Genomic DNA, 12,915 nt, shown 5'->3' with positions numbered 1-12,915 from the left:
GAGATGTCGTGGTCGCTGTACTGAATGTGACCGAAGTGATTGTACTCAGATTAGCCGACGTTGATGCGATACTAGTTTTTGTTTCTTCTTTTTGGTCAGATTTTTCGACACCAATCGAAGGCTTTCGGACACTATCCACTTCATCTTTTGATTCATCTCCGCGCAAAAAGCTCAACATCATCGCCAGTTTCGATTTTTGATCTCGATTTTTGTTGGCACCAAAAATGGTCGACGTTTTCACTTTTGGCTTAACAAACGATATCGAATTGTCTTCATCGTCGTCTATCACTTTTTTCTTTTCACTTGCGGATGGAGCAGCACTATAGACTTTGTTGAACAGCGTTAGTTTGTTTGTTTTTGTCGTTGGCTGACTTGCTGGTGGTACATAGCCATCCGACATAGATTTTATAACCGGTTTAATTTGTTCTGATGGACGATGAAGCGGTAAATCACTGTTACTTGTGCCAACACGACTTGATTCGGCTGCCCTCTTGTTGCCAGCATAATTGTCACTTGATGCATTTTGATTTGCATCTTTTCTATTGTAATTGAGCTCGGGACGAAGAACTTTCGTTGGTGTTGCATCTCCACTGAGTTGGCTTCGTTTAGGTGTATTTACTAAAATACTCGAACTCAACGAGCTGAGTATATCGTTGTTTTTGTATCGCTTCTTCTGCACTTCGGCCGTTGAACTGTAAGAAAATGGAATAAGTTGTGTTAATTCTGCAAAGAACTTTCTTCCATTGTTCTACAAGGAACAACGAAAATGTTTTCTTACCTGCAATATGTGGGTGAGGTACGATCTCTGGTTCGCTTCGATGAATTGACTGCTTGTGCATTGTTTTGATCATAATCATTCAGAGCATCTCCTCGTTGCTTTTTATTTGTATCGCCGTCGATTTCCTGCAATAAGTGGATACAATGAAATTCCTTGTTACGGCTTTTGGTGTAAATAAAACTCACATCACAATGGATCCGTTTTCGTGAAATTTCTTTCAATGCCTCCAATGAACTGCGAATTGGAGCGCTGTCATAGTCGTTGCTTGTGGGGACAATCGGTTCGTCTTGCGGCAATGTTGCTTTGATCGGTTTTCTGCCTTCGATAGGGCCTAATTTCCCAATCGGATACGAATCACCATAATTTTTTCCCGTTCGAAATATCGCCGAACGTGCCGATGCATTTGATGCACTGACCAGATTTATTGGCGGTGCAATGTTAATTTTCGACACCTTCGGTGCATTTGCTTGCTTTTGATTCAAGTTGATTTCACTCTTGTCAAGGTTCACGATGGGAAAGTCGCCTGGTCGGCGATACGCTTTGCTAGCAATTTCACGACCTTTGGCCTCACTTGCTTCATGATATTTTACAACACGTGATGCAAAGCCATTGCTTTGCGTGTCTAAATAAACTTTGGGATCAAGTTTACTCAGTGTTGGCGAATTGATGGAATTCCGTTTTGATGGCGGAGTTTCTTTTGGGCTATTCGGTTTGCTGCTGAAACCCAATCGATTGGCCAGGCTTAATTTCAATCTGAAATAAACAAAATCAACGATTTGAATCATTTTCTATCTTGATCGAAAAGATGGTAACTACAATTGAACAAAAAAAAAACTCGAATGAAACATAAATACAAATTCACCTTCTCAGCGGAGTTTTTGCTATTTTTTCGATTTGTGTTGATTCGGCAATTGGTAGGTCATTTGAACTAGTGTTTGCACGTTCAAAACTCATTGTGTTTCCTTTTTCTATTCACACTAATTTCTTTTTCTTTGTGTGTGTTCTGAATGTTTTCACTTAAATAACACTGTTTCCACTTTTAAAACATGTATTTTCTTGTTTATGTAGGAAAATTCATACATTCCAAATAACATAACCTCATTCCACAATTAAAAAAAAATCAGTTTCAGAAATCAGCTCATCAATTATCACAGTTCATGGTTTACAGAATCAGAAAACTTTCAACAAAATTGCGTTGTAATCGTTCAATTTTTAAATTTCCGATGGAAAAAACACTCTGCCGTGAAAATTAGTACAATTATAAAAACACAATCAATATTTTCGTTATTTGCGATTTGTTAAAAAGTCTTTCCCTCTTAATTTTGACACAGCAACAAGCAAAGAACACATATCAAACGCTAGTTGCATTCGTTTGTGAAATACCCACGAAGAACATCAAAACGTCACACAACGTATAGAGACGCCATGTGCGACAGTCTCCGCGGACATTGACAGTACTACTAAACCCAAGCAGCACAATCGGCATTTTGGGACAAAATCATTCAAACGATTTCAAATGAAATGTTTTGAATTTTCGCTCCGAGAAAAGCTATTGAAAATTGTTTTTTTTTTCTAGCTATTGAAAATTATTTGTTGATCGATAGGAAACTACGTTGAATTAGTTTGTCAATATGGAAAATTACAAATTATTGTATGTAAATGCAAGAATAAAAGCAAAAGTTCCAAAGACGACAATTTTCTCCATTTGCATGGTTCGATTTTCATACGTTTTATATCTGTTTTTTTTTTTTAATGTCTTTTTCGATAAACTCTTTTTTCCAGTATTAGTTTTCGTTCATTTTCAGATTTGAGATTGTATTGTGGAATTTGATGCCCCTTCATAAAATATTCTAGGTTTTCACTCTCGTTCATATCCATGTTTTAAGCAAGTGTTACATTCAGAACACCCTATGTACGGCTATATACGGCTATGATTTCTCCTCTAGACTAATATTTACAGTTTGGATAAAGCACATATGTGCATAAGCAACCCTCGCTGAATGCAAATGAATTCACCGCTTCCCTTAGTTACTAATACTATGGCTTCGTTGTACGCTTTCGATACGAATGTGTGCGTGTATATGTGTGAGGGTGTCAATGTGTGAGCTCACATGTACACATAAAGTACGTGTGTATGTGTCGCTTCCTATTGAAAATCATTCTATTTCTTCCTTATAAACAGAGAAAGACGAAAGCGGAAAATGTATTAGAGTGCTGAGTGAATCAGTGAATCAACGTAATTCTATTCATCTTCCTCAGTTTTGCGAATTTGTTTCTAATTAGAAAATATTTTAGTTGGATTAAACAAAAAAAATCAATCGAAATTGTGCAATCATTTGAGATTTCTTCTTAAGTTTCAGTTAATTTTGTTTATTTTGAAATTTATATTGGGCCATTTTGATTGGTGTTTACTTTGTATTTTCGTGTGGTGTAACAGTACGACGTCCAAAAGAGTGATTTTTTTCTTTTGTCTCTCTTGTTGGGCGGCCCATAAAGTTTACGTTACAATTCCCTTTTACGTTCGTTTCATCGGTAAATAATGAATTTTTCCGCATTTGGTGGCCCATTCTCTGGCATTCATCAATTTGCCGCAAAATTTGGTCATGACACACAAAGTGGACCATTTTCATCGGCTACATCAGGCATGAATTCTCAGGATGTGCATGGCAACCGCTATCACACAACTACAAATCACTTCAATCAAAATTCTACCTCAGGTAAATTTGCAATCATTTCAAATTCAACATCAAATCGAAAACAGTGTAAATGTACAATTTACATTTTCATACCGAAAAAAACGAATAGAAATGCATGAAATATAAGTAAAATATTGGTATAATGTCGCTTGGAATCGTACGCGTCACTGGCGCACAATCATCACTACAATGGTCATGGCGGTTTATCGATTTTTATTGTTGTTGTTGTTGTTGTCGCCTGTACAATAGTAAATGCAATTTTGCTTACTAAGTTGAAAATTGGTTATGTTTCCCATTGAAAATGTGGTGTTGTCGGAATTTTGAGAAAAATCCAATTCTTCGTCGATTTTTCAATTGATTTCTTTTTTTTTCTTCTTTTTCCCCTGTTGTTTTTGTTGATCAATGAATATTAGGCTCAGCTATGCAATATGGGCAGAATCTTTCGAATGCTTATAACCAGCCGCAAGGTGAGCATAATAATATGTTTAGCAACGATCACAAAGATGCGCTGAAAACGAAGATTGAACGAGATCGTGAAGATGGTAATAATGCACTTCGGAAACAACTGCCTGATATCGAATAAAATCAACCTAAATTTATTTGATTTGATTCTATTTCATTCATCAGCTATCAACCAACAAATATTGCAAAATGTTAATCAATCATGGCAAACATTGGCCAATCCATCGAACACAGTGGATTATTCGTCTCATTTGTTGTCGGCCACGCTGCCCATTTCCATACAGCATTTTCTCAAGTATTCTGAATCTATCAAAAAGGAGTCGTCTGCTCTGAACAACAGCACCATTGGCAATGGATCGACCAGCAATGGATTAAATGGTAATTTGTCGAGCATAAATAATTCGATGAGTTCGGCAAACTTAAACTTAAGCGGTATGGATGTGAATGGTTTAAAATGTTGGCAATGGTTTCATTTTGAAATCTGATTTATTAGGTGGACTGAAGAACGGCATCAGCCCAAATTTGAATCTGGCTCTGAATCAAGTAAACGCAATGCATTCTCACCACCAACATCACACATCGAACAGCATTTCGAATTCATCAAATGCGGCAACAGCGGCGAACAACACGAACAACGTGTCGAATCATGCAGCCGAAATTATTGACAGTGTTGCAACTACAACGACTGCGGTAAGCAATGGCAAGAAGAAGAAGAAGAAAGCACCAAAAGAGAAGAAACCACGACCAAAACCGGGTGAGATACGTGAAACTAAAGCACTCGATGGATCCACGTTGTATTGCTGTCCCGAATGCCAAATGGCTTACCCAGATCGTAGTTTAATCGAGCAACACGTCATTTCGCATGCCGTCGAACGGCGTTTTGTGTGCGATATTTGTAATGCAGCTCTTAAGCGCAAAGATCACTTGACACGCCACAAATTGTCGCACATTCCAGATAGACCGCATGTTTGCAACGTAAGTTATGATTTATATCATAATAGAATCCTAACAATTCAAGTTGAGACTAATGCTTTTTTTTTGGATTTATGACAGATTTGCATGAAATCCTTCAAACGAAAGGAGCAGCTCACTTTGCACATCGTCATCCATTCGGGCGAAAAGAAACATGTTTGCCAAGAATGCGGCAAAGGTAAATTACAATCTAAGCAGGATAATTGATTGATTCCATAAAATTTGACAAGTTAAACATTTCTTCAATTCATAAATGAATTTTGCAAACAGGATTTTATCGAAAGGACCATTTGCGCAAACACACGCGATCCCACATTGCTAGACGAGTAAAATCCGAAGTATCAGCGCAGTCGCAGCCAGCGGCTCCGGCTACAACTGTTTCGGCAACCACAACCACAAACGGCAGGCAGGCACAAAATTCGTCTTCCTGATCTTCCTACAAAGACTTCTGGTAAAATTGATGACACTTTGATACTCCATCGATTTTGGATGCGTTAGAAACATTTTGTGCTTTCAGATCTCATCGTTGCATCTTTTACTTTCTTTTTACATGATCGAATTAGTTTATCGATTGTCAACGAATATGTTTATTTATATTATTATCTTAAGTTTATTATTATTTTTCAATTAAATAATTCATTCAACACTTTAAATCAGTCAAACTGATGAAAAGCAATTATCATTTTAAATGAATTGAACTGGTTTTATTTGTGATTCGTTGTTTTTGTTTTGATTATGTGATTTTTGCTCTCAATTGGAGATTTAAAATGATCGAAATGGGATTTAATTGATTATGATGATGATGATGATGATGATGGGTTTCATGCCAAAATGAGCGCCAGAAGTCTTTTTAAATACTAGAATATGAATATGAGTCTTACACAATTTTACAAGAAACTCATGCAATGAATTTTTGCTAATTATTTTTCATTTTTGATGCCATTCGATCTTTGTACTATGATGATCCATTATTTCTTTTTATTTACATGTGATTTTTTAAACGTTCGCTTTCTTTGCTGATTTGTATTTTTCGTTTTATTTTTCATATACAAAATCGTGAAAACATATACATACCCCATAGGCTTTAGAATCTTTTTATGTGTGACTACATATAGGTTGTAAAATTTAAGTAATACGTATTTCGTTCGGCAATAATACTTGAAGTAGTTTTTGATGATCTTTTTGCTTGTCGCGACAAGCAGCGTTTTTTTTTCATCTTTTGAGAATATGATCCAAATCTAGTTTCCAACAAACACCCATATAGTTTAGGGATTTGAAAAGAAAACACACAAACTTTCGCCACTTTAAAAAAAACGTAATTGAATAATGAATACCTTATAAAAAAAAAGAAAACTCCATACTGGTTTAAAATATGTGCAGAAACGCAGAAAAAGTCTTATCCAAGATAGAAAAAGCAAAAAATTTTGAGAACAACAATGACAAATATGTTTTGTAATTAGAAGCTATTGAAGGGTAACAAGTAACATATATTTTTATAAATGAATAAAGTTTAAATATACTTTTATACAGAGACATAGGTGAAGATGAAAAAGCAAAATGCTAAACAAATGCTAAATCAGAATAACTTTATTGTAGGTATTCAACCGAAAATGCAATTGTCTAGCTATAAATTTGAATAATTTTTTTTTTCTCGGAAAGTTGTGATCACAACAATAATCAACTGCATAACGGAATGGGAGCAAATCTTGAAGCCGTTACAAATGTTGACGAAACACCAGCTTCTATTGCGTTATCTTCCGCCTGGAAACCATCTTATAAAATGATACAAAGAGATCCTCAAGCAAAAAAAGACTCCTTTTCAGTATACAACTAGTAATGTAATGAATAGGTTTAGGTAGTCATAAGCTTATAATTTGCGTAATAGAAATTTTGACATTCTGCAATGGAAATAAAGGACAAAACAATCGATGTACTTCTATTATCGATATTGTGGCAATTTTAGTATATATATATATACCCATTATTCAATCAAGCTATTGTATATTTGTGTTTCGCTTTAGCGCAAAGCTATGTTGCTCTGTTGCCATTGATTTACTTCTAATCGATCACAAATAATAAAATCGCCCATACAATTCCAATGTGTTTCCTAGATTACAAGCCAACCTACAAACCAAACAGACAACATACATTCCATCAACATACTTTTCCAGAATAACAAGAGTTTTTTTTTTATACAAAAACAACCAAAACATCTACGATTTAAATTAATATACAGAGTTGCCGACTTGTAGAAATATATATTACATAAACGCAAACACAAAAAAAAAACACAATAAAGAAGTAAAGTACAAACGAGCATAAATGCTTCAATGATGAATTACAACAACTGATATCGATCGCTACGAAAAGAAAACTATTTTACCACGAAATTCTGAACAAATAGCAAATAGCAGTTAGAATAATCGGTTTGACTATGGCAAATTATTATTAAAAGATTAAATAAAAAAAAAACTGATATTTATGCAAGAAAAAGGAACGTGTTCTGATTTCCTTTCCTTTTTTTTTTAGAAATATGATTGCTCAATGAGCAGTCAGAACTTGAAAACATATATAGAAATAAAACATTGTCAATTTTGGCGTTTTTCGGTGATTTTATTTGTGCTTCCTCTGTTATGCATAATGAAAACGAGTGATTCAAAGATGAAATAAGAAGATTCTAGTTAATCTGTAGCAAATAAAAATTGAAAAAAATCGTAAACAACAGTTCGAAGAAAAAAACCGCACATACATCCATGTGTAACTTATTCAGCGAGGAGTTTATCAATTTTTGGAACGATTTGAAGTGGTGAAGTGGATGAACCCAAGCGTTCAACGGGTTGTCCCTTTTTGTCAACTAAAAACTTGACAAAATTCCACTTAACATTGGCACCGTCACCTTGTTTTTGCCTTAAATACGTGTACAACGCAGCTGCATTCTTTCCATTCACATCGATTTTCTGGAACACATCGCCAACTTTGACATTTCGCTTCTCCAAATGACACATCATATCTTCGCCATCCTTCTGCGGCATTTGACTACCAAATTGGTTGCATGGGAACGATAGAATTTGGAAATCTGCAGAAAAAAATAATCAGTGGAATATAGTATCAAGTAATTCATCTCTTTTCCTATCGGGGAACCACATCGCCGTAGTACTTACCTTTATTCTTGTACTGTTCTTGCAATGTGTTCAATTCATCGTAGTTTTTCTTTGTGTATCCACATTTCGAAGCAATGTTCACGATGAGCAAAACCTTTCCCTTATATTTGGATAATGGTACGTCTTTGCCGAACGTATCCTTCATAGTGAAATCGTATACGGATTTTGCATCAATTACTGGATTGTCCAAAGCCTGTGGGCTCGCTTTTTTCGAAACCTTTGCACTTGGACTCTCCGATGCTTTGCTGGTCGGAGTTCTTTTTGTCGCTTTACCATTCTTGCTGTCTGATGTTTCGACGTTCGCATTCTGTGGTGCATCGCCGTTCAACTGAAAATGAAATGAAAATGAACAATGGGCAACAACTTTTTTTTGTTCTGTTTCCTAAGCTCAGATCGAAGTAGCCCGCACAAAATTCAAACTGATCAAACTCTCTCTAAATCACCATCTTTTATTCATCGTTGAGCGGAGTGCAATCAACGCGATAATTTCAATTTTGTGTGCGTGAATTATGACTAGATTGAATAATTCAATGGTTAAGTCAATATCAGCGCGTCATGCATTACAATTTATTTGTCGAGAGAGTGAGATTCTACAAGTGATACAAATGTATGAGACATATATTTATTTTTACCTTATTCGATCGGTTTCTGGTCATCATTTTTGCAATCGGTTTTTGTTTTTCCAAAAAAATAATCACAACACTTTTAACACTGTCGAGTAATGACGGAAAAAGATGATAATAAATGTCCAAAATGCGTCTTATTTACTGCCGGGAAGGTAGAATAAACACCGATGCGTACAATGATGCGATGATGAATGCGGCTTGGAGTTCTATGCACTATAGCGCGGGATGTCAGAACTACTTGAATGCTTAAGTACAAAGTGTTGCACACGATTTTGAGATATTTTTGAACATTTGAATTCGAACGAAAAATCTGCATTGTTTGTAACACGTTAATATTTCGAAACAAAGTGTTGGTGCAAACACTGATTTTGGTATCATTTGCATCAAATTCTCAGCGAATCAGAGTGAAATTTGGAATTAAATGTCGTATTCATTTATTCAACTTGTCATTACATTTTGTTTTAAGTATCTGTAATATCGAATGAAGTTATATATTATTAAAGTAAATTCAATTCATTTGCTTGGATTAAACTTAGGAGATAAAAATAATTGACCGTTTAAACCTTCCTTATCACAAAGTTATAAATATAAGTTGAAGATTAGTTATTGGGTAGTTGGGGTTCGTCCATGGCAAAAGCTTCCAATGATGTGATTTTGCCTGCAATGATGGTGACATCATCAATGCGATCGCGAATAAAGAACAAGAACGGTCGGTTAATGATAACGGAGCGTTCGTTTGCTGGCGCTTCTGTTCGTACTACATTCGATGCGGTCATAAAGTTTTCGGCGGTCGAGAGTTCATCAACAGTGAGTACAACGTGTTGCTGAAGTTCGCCGACGCGCAGTTTTTGCGCTTTGGATATGCCGCTGAGATCCGCTTTTGATGTGAACAATGACGCTAAACCTTCTTTGACCAAAACCTTTTCTGCACCATTATTTGTTTGCACTTCGAATTTCGGTATAGCAATATTGATCAATTCTTCTTGTAAACCAGTTGAAATTTCGTTTATACTATTTGTATTGAATTCGTCAATCAGTTTTTTCAAACCGTCTGGACCTTGTGGCATTATCAGCAGCATGGAGTATCGAATGTTCTAAAAAAATAAAAAAATAAAAAATAAATATAAATCTTTATTGATCTTTACCAATGGATCACTGGTAAATTAAAAACACTTCAATCAATGGCTTACATCGTATGGAAGTTCGATGGCTTCACTGTTGTACTTTGGAACAATTCCCGTTCGGAAGTATCCATGAGCTCGCATCATTTTTATCGGCACTTTCTCATCATCCAACGAATAGAATATATTTTGAATGTTTTCATCTCGCAAATTCTGTTAAAAAAAAAATGTTAACCAATCAATTTGATCATTTACAGAAAGAAAGAAACGTCCAACAAATTACTTGGAATGGAGTGGCCCATTGTCCATGGTAATACAATCCGTTGAATAGCAACATTTTCGGTTCGAATTTGTATGTGTCCTTTTCCGTGAAATTCTCTTTTTCACCAACGATTGAGTTGCCACTAATAATTGAAGCGCCTTCGCCGTATTTTCCGCCAAACTTCGAATAAAACAAAAGAAATTCAATTTTGAAATATTTCTATAGCTTTTATAATTAAACGACATTAATTACTTACAGCTTTGCCTGAACGACTCTCTTCGGCTTGCATGATTTCCATTTCTTCGTATTGTTTGAAAGGCAAATGCATTATCTTTTCTTGCGCCTCCTTATTTGACGATGAAATGGCTTCTTCAGATTTTGCATTTTCTCCTTCTTCATTTTTGGTTATTTGTTGCAATTCGTTTTTAATAACCGGAACCTCAACATATTGTCGATCTTCAACCACTTCGTCAAATTTCGATGCATCTTTTTGGCCGTCGATTCGCGTTTCATCAAATGAGCCACCTTCCATTTTGTATGAATCAAATTCAACGACGTCTTTACTATTGGTTGGTGTAACTTGTTCATCCGATGTCTTGGATGCATCTTGTTCTTCGGCTGGTTTGGAAATTGGTTGTGTTGCTTCCTCTTCATCGAAATTCAATGGCTCCACATCTTTCACAGTGACGTAGTAATCTTTTTGCAGTATTTGTTTGAAAGATTCATCAGCCGTGTTGTTTTTGTATATATAGAACCAGGTGCGGAATTGAGGGGCTATTTCTGGATCTAAGCCTTGAAAATGTGACAAAACTGATCGATATGCACCTCGAATGAGTGCTCGATCATTGGGATGCTTTAGAACGGCTTTAATATCATTTTGTGTATCATCGGTAGCACCTTCTTCCAAAATGGCCAGTATGGTTGCATAGCCGAATGGTGAAAAAACGCTGTTTTTGTTGCTATCGATACTACCTTTCAGCAGTTTCGATGTGATGATATTGGATGCTTGGCCAACGATCTCTTTGTTATGAATATCGCGTGAGTCTCGGGGTGGCGTACCACCAACACCAAACGATAAGCACACAATCAAAATACCTACATTTTATGCAAAACAAAATGAGTTACTATTTATGTGCTATGCGTGAAATAAAACATACTTATTCCTATTCATATACGAATTGTGAATGTTCTACTATAGTGAAGTCAAATTGAATCTCAATCACACTGTTCTATATCAATGGAATGAATGAATGTTTTTTTGCGTATTTTTTAGCAAGAGTTAGCAAGCTATAGTTGAACTATATTCCACTCTATAGTTATAGCCATCGTATTTCAGGTTCTTCTCACAAAGTTGATTCAACGTAATGCAAAGAGCTTTACTATTACAGGCAACATCATCGGAAGTTTTGTTTACACAGCAGCGAATACTTTTGGTATGTTCCTTCTTTCTGCTGATATTCATGCAATGAAATATTCATATGTATAACGGTGTTTGATTTTGTGAACAAGTAAGAGAGAAAGAGGAATGGACGAGAAACGAAGAACTCTTATTCTCGTTCTCAACACCATTATCGAATGATCATTTGAATGACACCGGTTCTGAAACTGGTCGGTCGCATATACAAACGTTTCGATGCTTCTTCCTCTTTATCACCAATAAGCTTATCATTTTTAAGGTAATTGTTTTTTTTTGTGCTAGACCAAAATGAAGGTCTGAAGATTCTTCATTCATTCATTTCAAAGTTCAATCTTCCCTATCGCGTTTTCATGTCAACAACCTTTTGTTATGATTTCATATGTTCTATTTGAATTGAATAACTCGCTGAAATACAATCAAAAAATACAACTAAATTGGTTTGAAAATCAAAAAATAGCTTGAAGTGAAACTGGCCCAAAATCGCGGTGAGAAACCTAGTTAAATAGAGCAGCGATAACACAAAACGTTTTACTCAAATGTGGATCGCCCAGTTTTGCTACTTACAACGTTAAACATATTCACTAGAAATTTTGACTTCTATTAATTCGATTGTCCATGTAAAATACATATACATCTGATTATATTGGATCACGAGATTTTTTTATTATTATAATAAATCGATGTTCACATATTTTACAATAAAAAGTTACAGTACTCACAAGTGATTATCAGTTTAGAATCCATTGCCTTTCGATAATCCGTTATGTTTAACCAAAATACACGATTTCAATTCTTCACAACGATAGTAACTATGAACTTTGTATCACGACAATCCAAAATGGAATGGTCTCTCGTCGTTACATGAACATTCTTTTATGCGTTAGCGTCAAGAATATTTCTCACGAACACATATGAAAGGTAAAACTAGTTGAACGCATCGAAACCAGCAGCTGCCAACTGGACAGTTCTTAAACCATTTACCACAGGGAGTTAGCAAGACGCACATTATAAGGTTTTGGATTTCCATCGAAAGAGATGGTGAATACAAGTTTTATATATCCATCTCTCTTACTCCTCGAAATCGAAGTCAAAAACCTTATAACGTGCGTCTTGCTAACTCCCTGTGCCATTTACTTCTTTATTTTCATATTAATGATGTTTGTATTGAATCTCAGTTGTTTGTTCAATTTTGTATAAAATTCCTTTTTCATTTATGGGTTAAGAAAAAAAATTACAGTTACTTCGACTTATTGCATGCGACATTGCCTTGAACATGAGAGTGAAAAAATTCTAATCATCAAATTTAAATCACGGCACGACCAATTTCAAATTTGGTAACTTTGTTTTTAGAAAAGCCGAATATTATCTGAAAAAAAACTCTAGTACAAAACAAAAAATAAAAAATCGAATATTTTTCCTC

General features: G+C 35.3%; 3 protein-coding genes and 1 pseudogene across 4 annotated transcripts; 1 reads left to right on the top strand and 3 right to left on the bottom strand.

Annotated features, from left to right (window-relative positions):
- Positions 1–2,189, bottom strand: part of LOC129580377 (nuclear pore complex protein DDB_G0274915-like) — a 3,898-nt pseudogene extending 1,709 nt beyond the window's left edge.
- LOC129580323 (zinc finger protein 347) lies at positions 1,530–7,401 on the top strand. Of its 2 annotated transcripts, none has more exons than XM_055470642.1 (6): positions 1,530–3,495; positions 3,888–4,016; positions 4,102–4,368; positions 4,430–4,911; positions 4,990–5,086; positions 5,179–7,401. In XM_055470642.1, the coding sequence occupies exons 1-6, from the start codon at positions 3,318–3,320 to the stop codon at positions 5,337–5,339; spliced, it is 1,314 nt and encodes a 437-aa protein (XP_055326617.1). In that variant the 5' UTR covers positions 1,530–3,317; the 3' UTR covers positions 5,340–7,401. The 2 variants fall into 2 exon arrangements, with proteins under 2 accessions (XP_055326617.1, XP_055326626.1); XM_055470651.1 differs by having other exon boundaries at positions 2,746–3,495; positions 4,102–4,314.
- A 99-nt stretch (positions 7,402–7,500) lies between these two features.
- On the bottom strand, positions 7,501–8,905 carry LOC129580368 (uncharacterized). Its single transcript, XM_055470717.1, has 3 exons — positions 8,702–8,905; positions 8,070–8,397; positions 7,501–7,984 (listed from the first exon to the last, which is right to left on the bottom strand). Exons 1-3 carry the CDS (start codon positions 8,726–8,728, stop codon positions 7,671–7,673), a joined length of 669 nt encoding a protein of 222 aa, XP_055326692.1. The 5' UTR covers positions 8,729–8,905; the 3' UTR covers positions 7,501–7,670.
- Positions 8,906–9,111: 206 nt separating this feature from the next.
- Positions 9,112–12,328, bottom strand: LOC129580307 (serpin B13-like). Its single transcript, XM_055470618.1, has 5 exons — positions 12,215–12,328; positions 10,335–11,173; positions 10,100–10,258; positions 9,886–10,029; positions 9,112–9,789 (listed from the first exon to the last, which is right to left on the bottom strand). Exons 1-5 carry the CDS (start codon positions 12,237–12,239, stop codon positions 9,295–9,297), a joined length of 1,662 nt encoding a protein of 553 aa, XP_055326593.1. The 5' UTR covers positions 12,240–12,328; the 3' UTR covers positions 9,112–9,294.
- Between the last annotated feature and the right edge of the window lie 587 nt (positions 12,329–12,915).

This window comes from Sitodiplosis mosellana, unplaced genomic scaffold (genome assembly GCF_009176505.1).
Source record: "Sitodiplosis mosellana isolate CC-2019 unplaced genomic scaffold, AAFC_SMos_1.0 Smas_scaffold_1, whole genome shotgun sequence".
NCBI lineage: Eukaryota > Metazoa > Arthropoda > Insecta > Diptera > Cecidomyiidae > Sitodiplosis > Sitodiplosis mosellana.
The sequence above is the reverse complement of the archived record's forward strand: the minus strand, read 5'-3'. Positions and strand labels throughout refer to the sequence as shown.

What these genes read in the sequence shown, in the direction of transcription:
- LOC129580323 (XM_055470642.1), top strand. Translation starts at nt 3,318, where the DNA reads ATGAATTTTTCCGCATTTGGTGGCCCATTCTCTGGCATTCATCAATTT. An exon ending in TGAACGAGATCGTGAAGATG is followed by an intron (nt 4,017 to 4,101) that starts GTAATAATGCAC and finishes TTCATTCATCAG; the next exon opens with CTATCAACCAACAAATATTG. An exon ending in TTGCCAAGAATGCGGCAAAG is followed by an intron (nt 5,087 to 5,178) that starts GTAAATTACAAT and finishes TTTTGCAAACAG; the next exon opens with GATTTTATCGAAAGGACCAT.
- LOC129580307 (XM_055470618.1), bottom strand. Translation starts at nt 12,239, where the DNA reads ATGGATTCTAAACTGATAATCACTT. An exon ending in TTCTAAACTGATAATCACTT is followed by an intron (nt 11,174 to 12,214) that starts GTGAGTACTGTA and finishes CATAAAATGTAG; the next exon opens with GTATTTTGATTGTGTGCTTA. An exon ending in AGAGTCGTTCAGGCAAAGCT is followed by an intron (nt 10,259 to 10,334) that starts GTAAGTAATTAA and finishes TTTTATTCGAAG; the next exon opens with TTTGGCGGAAAATACGGCGA.
- LOC129580368 (XM_055470717.1), bottom strand. Translation starts at nt 8,728, where the DNA reads ATGATGACCAGAAACCGATCGAATAAG. An exon ending in CCAGAAACCGATCGAATAAG is followed by an intron (nt 8,398 to 8,701) that starts GTAAAAATAAAT and finishes TTTCATTTTCAG; the next exon opens with TTGAACGGCGATGCACCACA. An exon ending in AGAACAGTACAAGAATAAAG is followed by an intron (nt 7,985 to 8,069) that starts GTAAGTACTACG and finishes TTTTTTCTGCAG; the next exon opens with ATTTCCAAATTCTATCGTTC.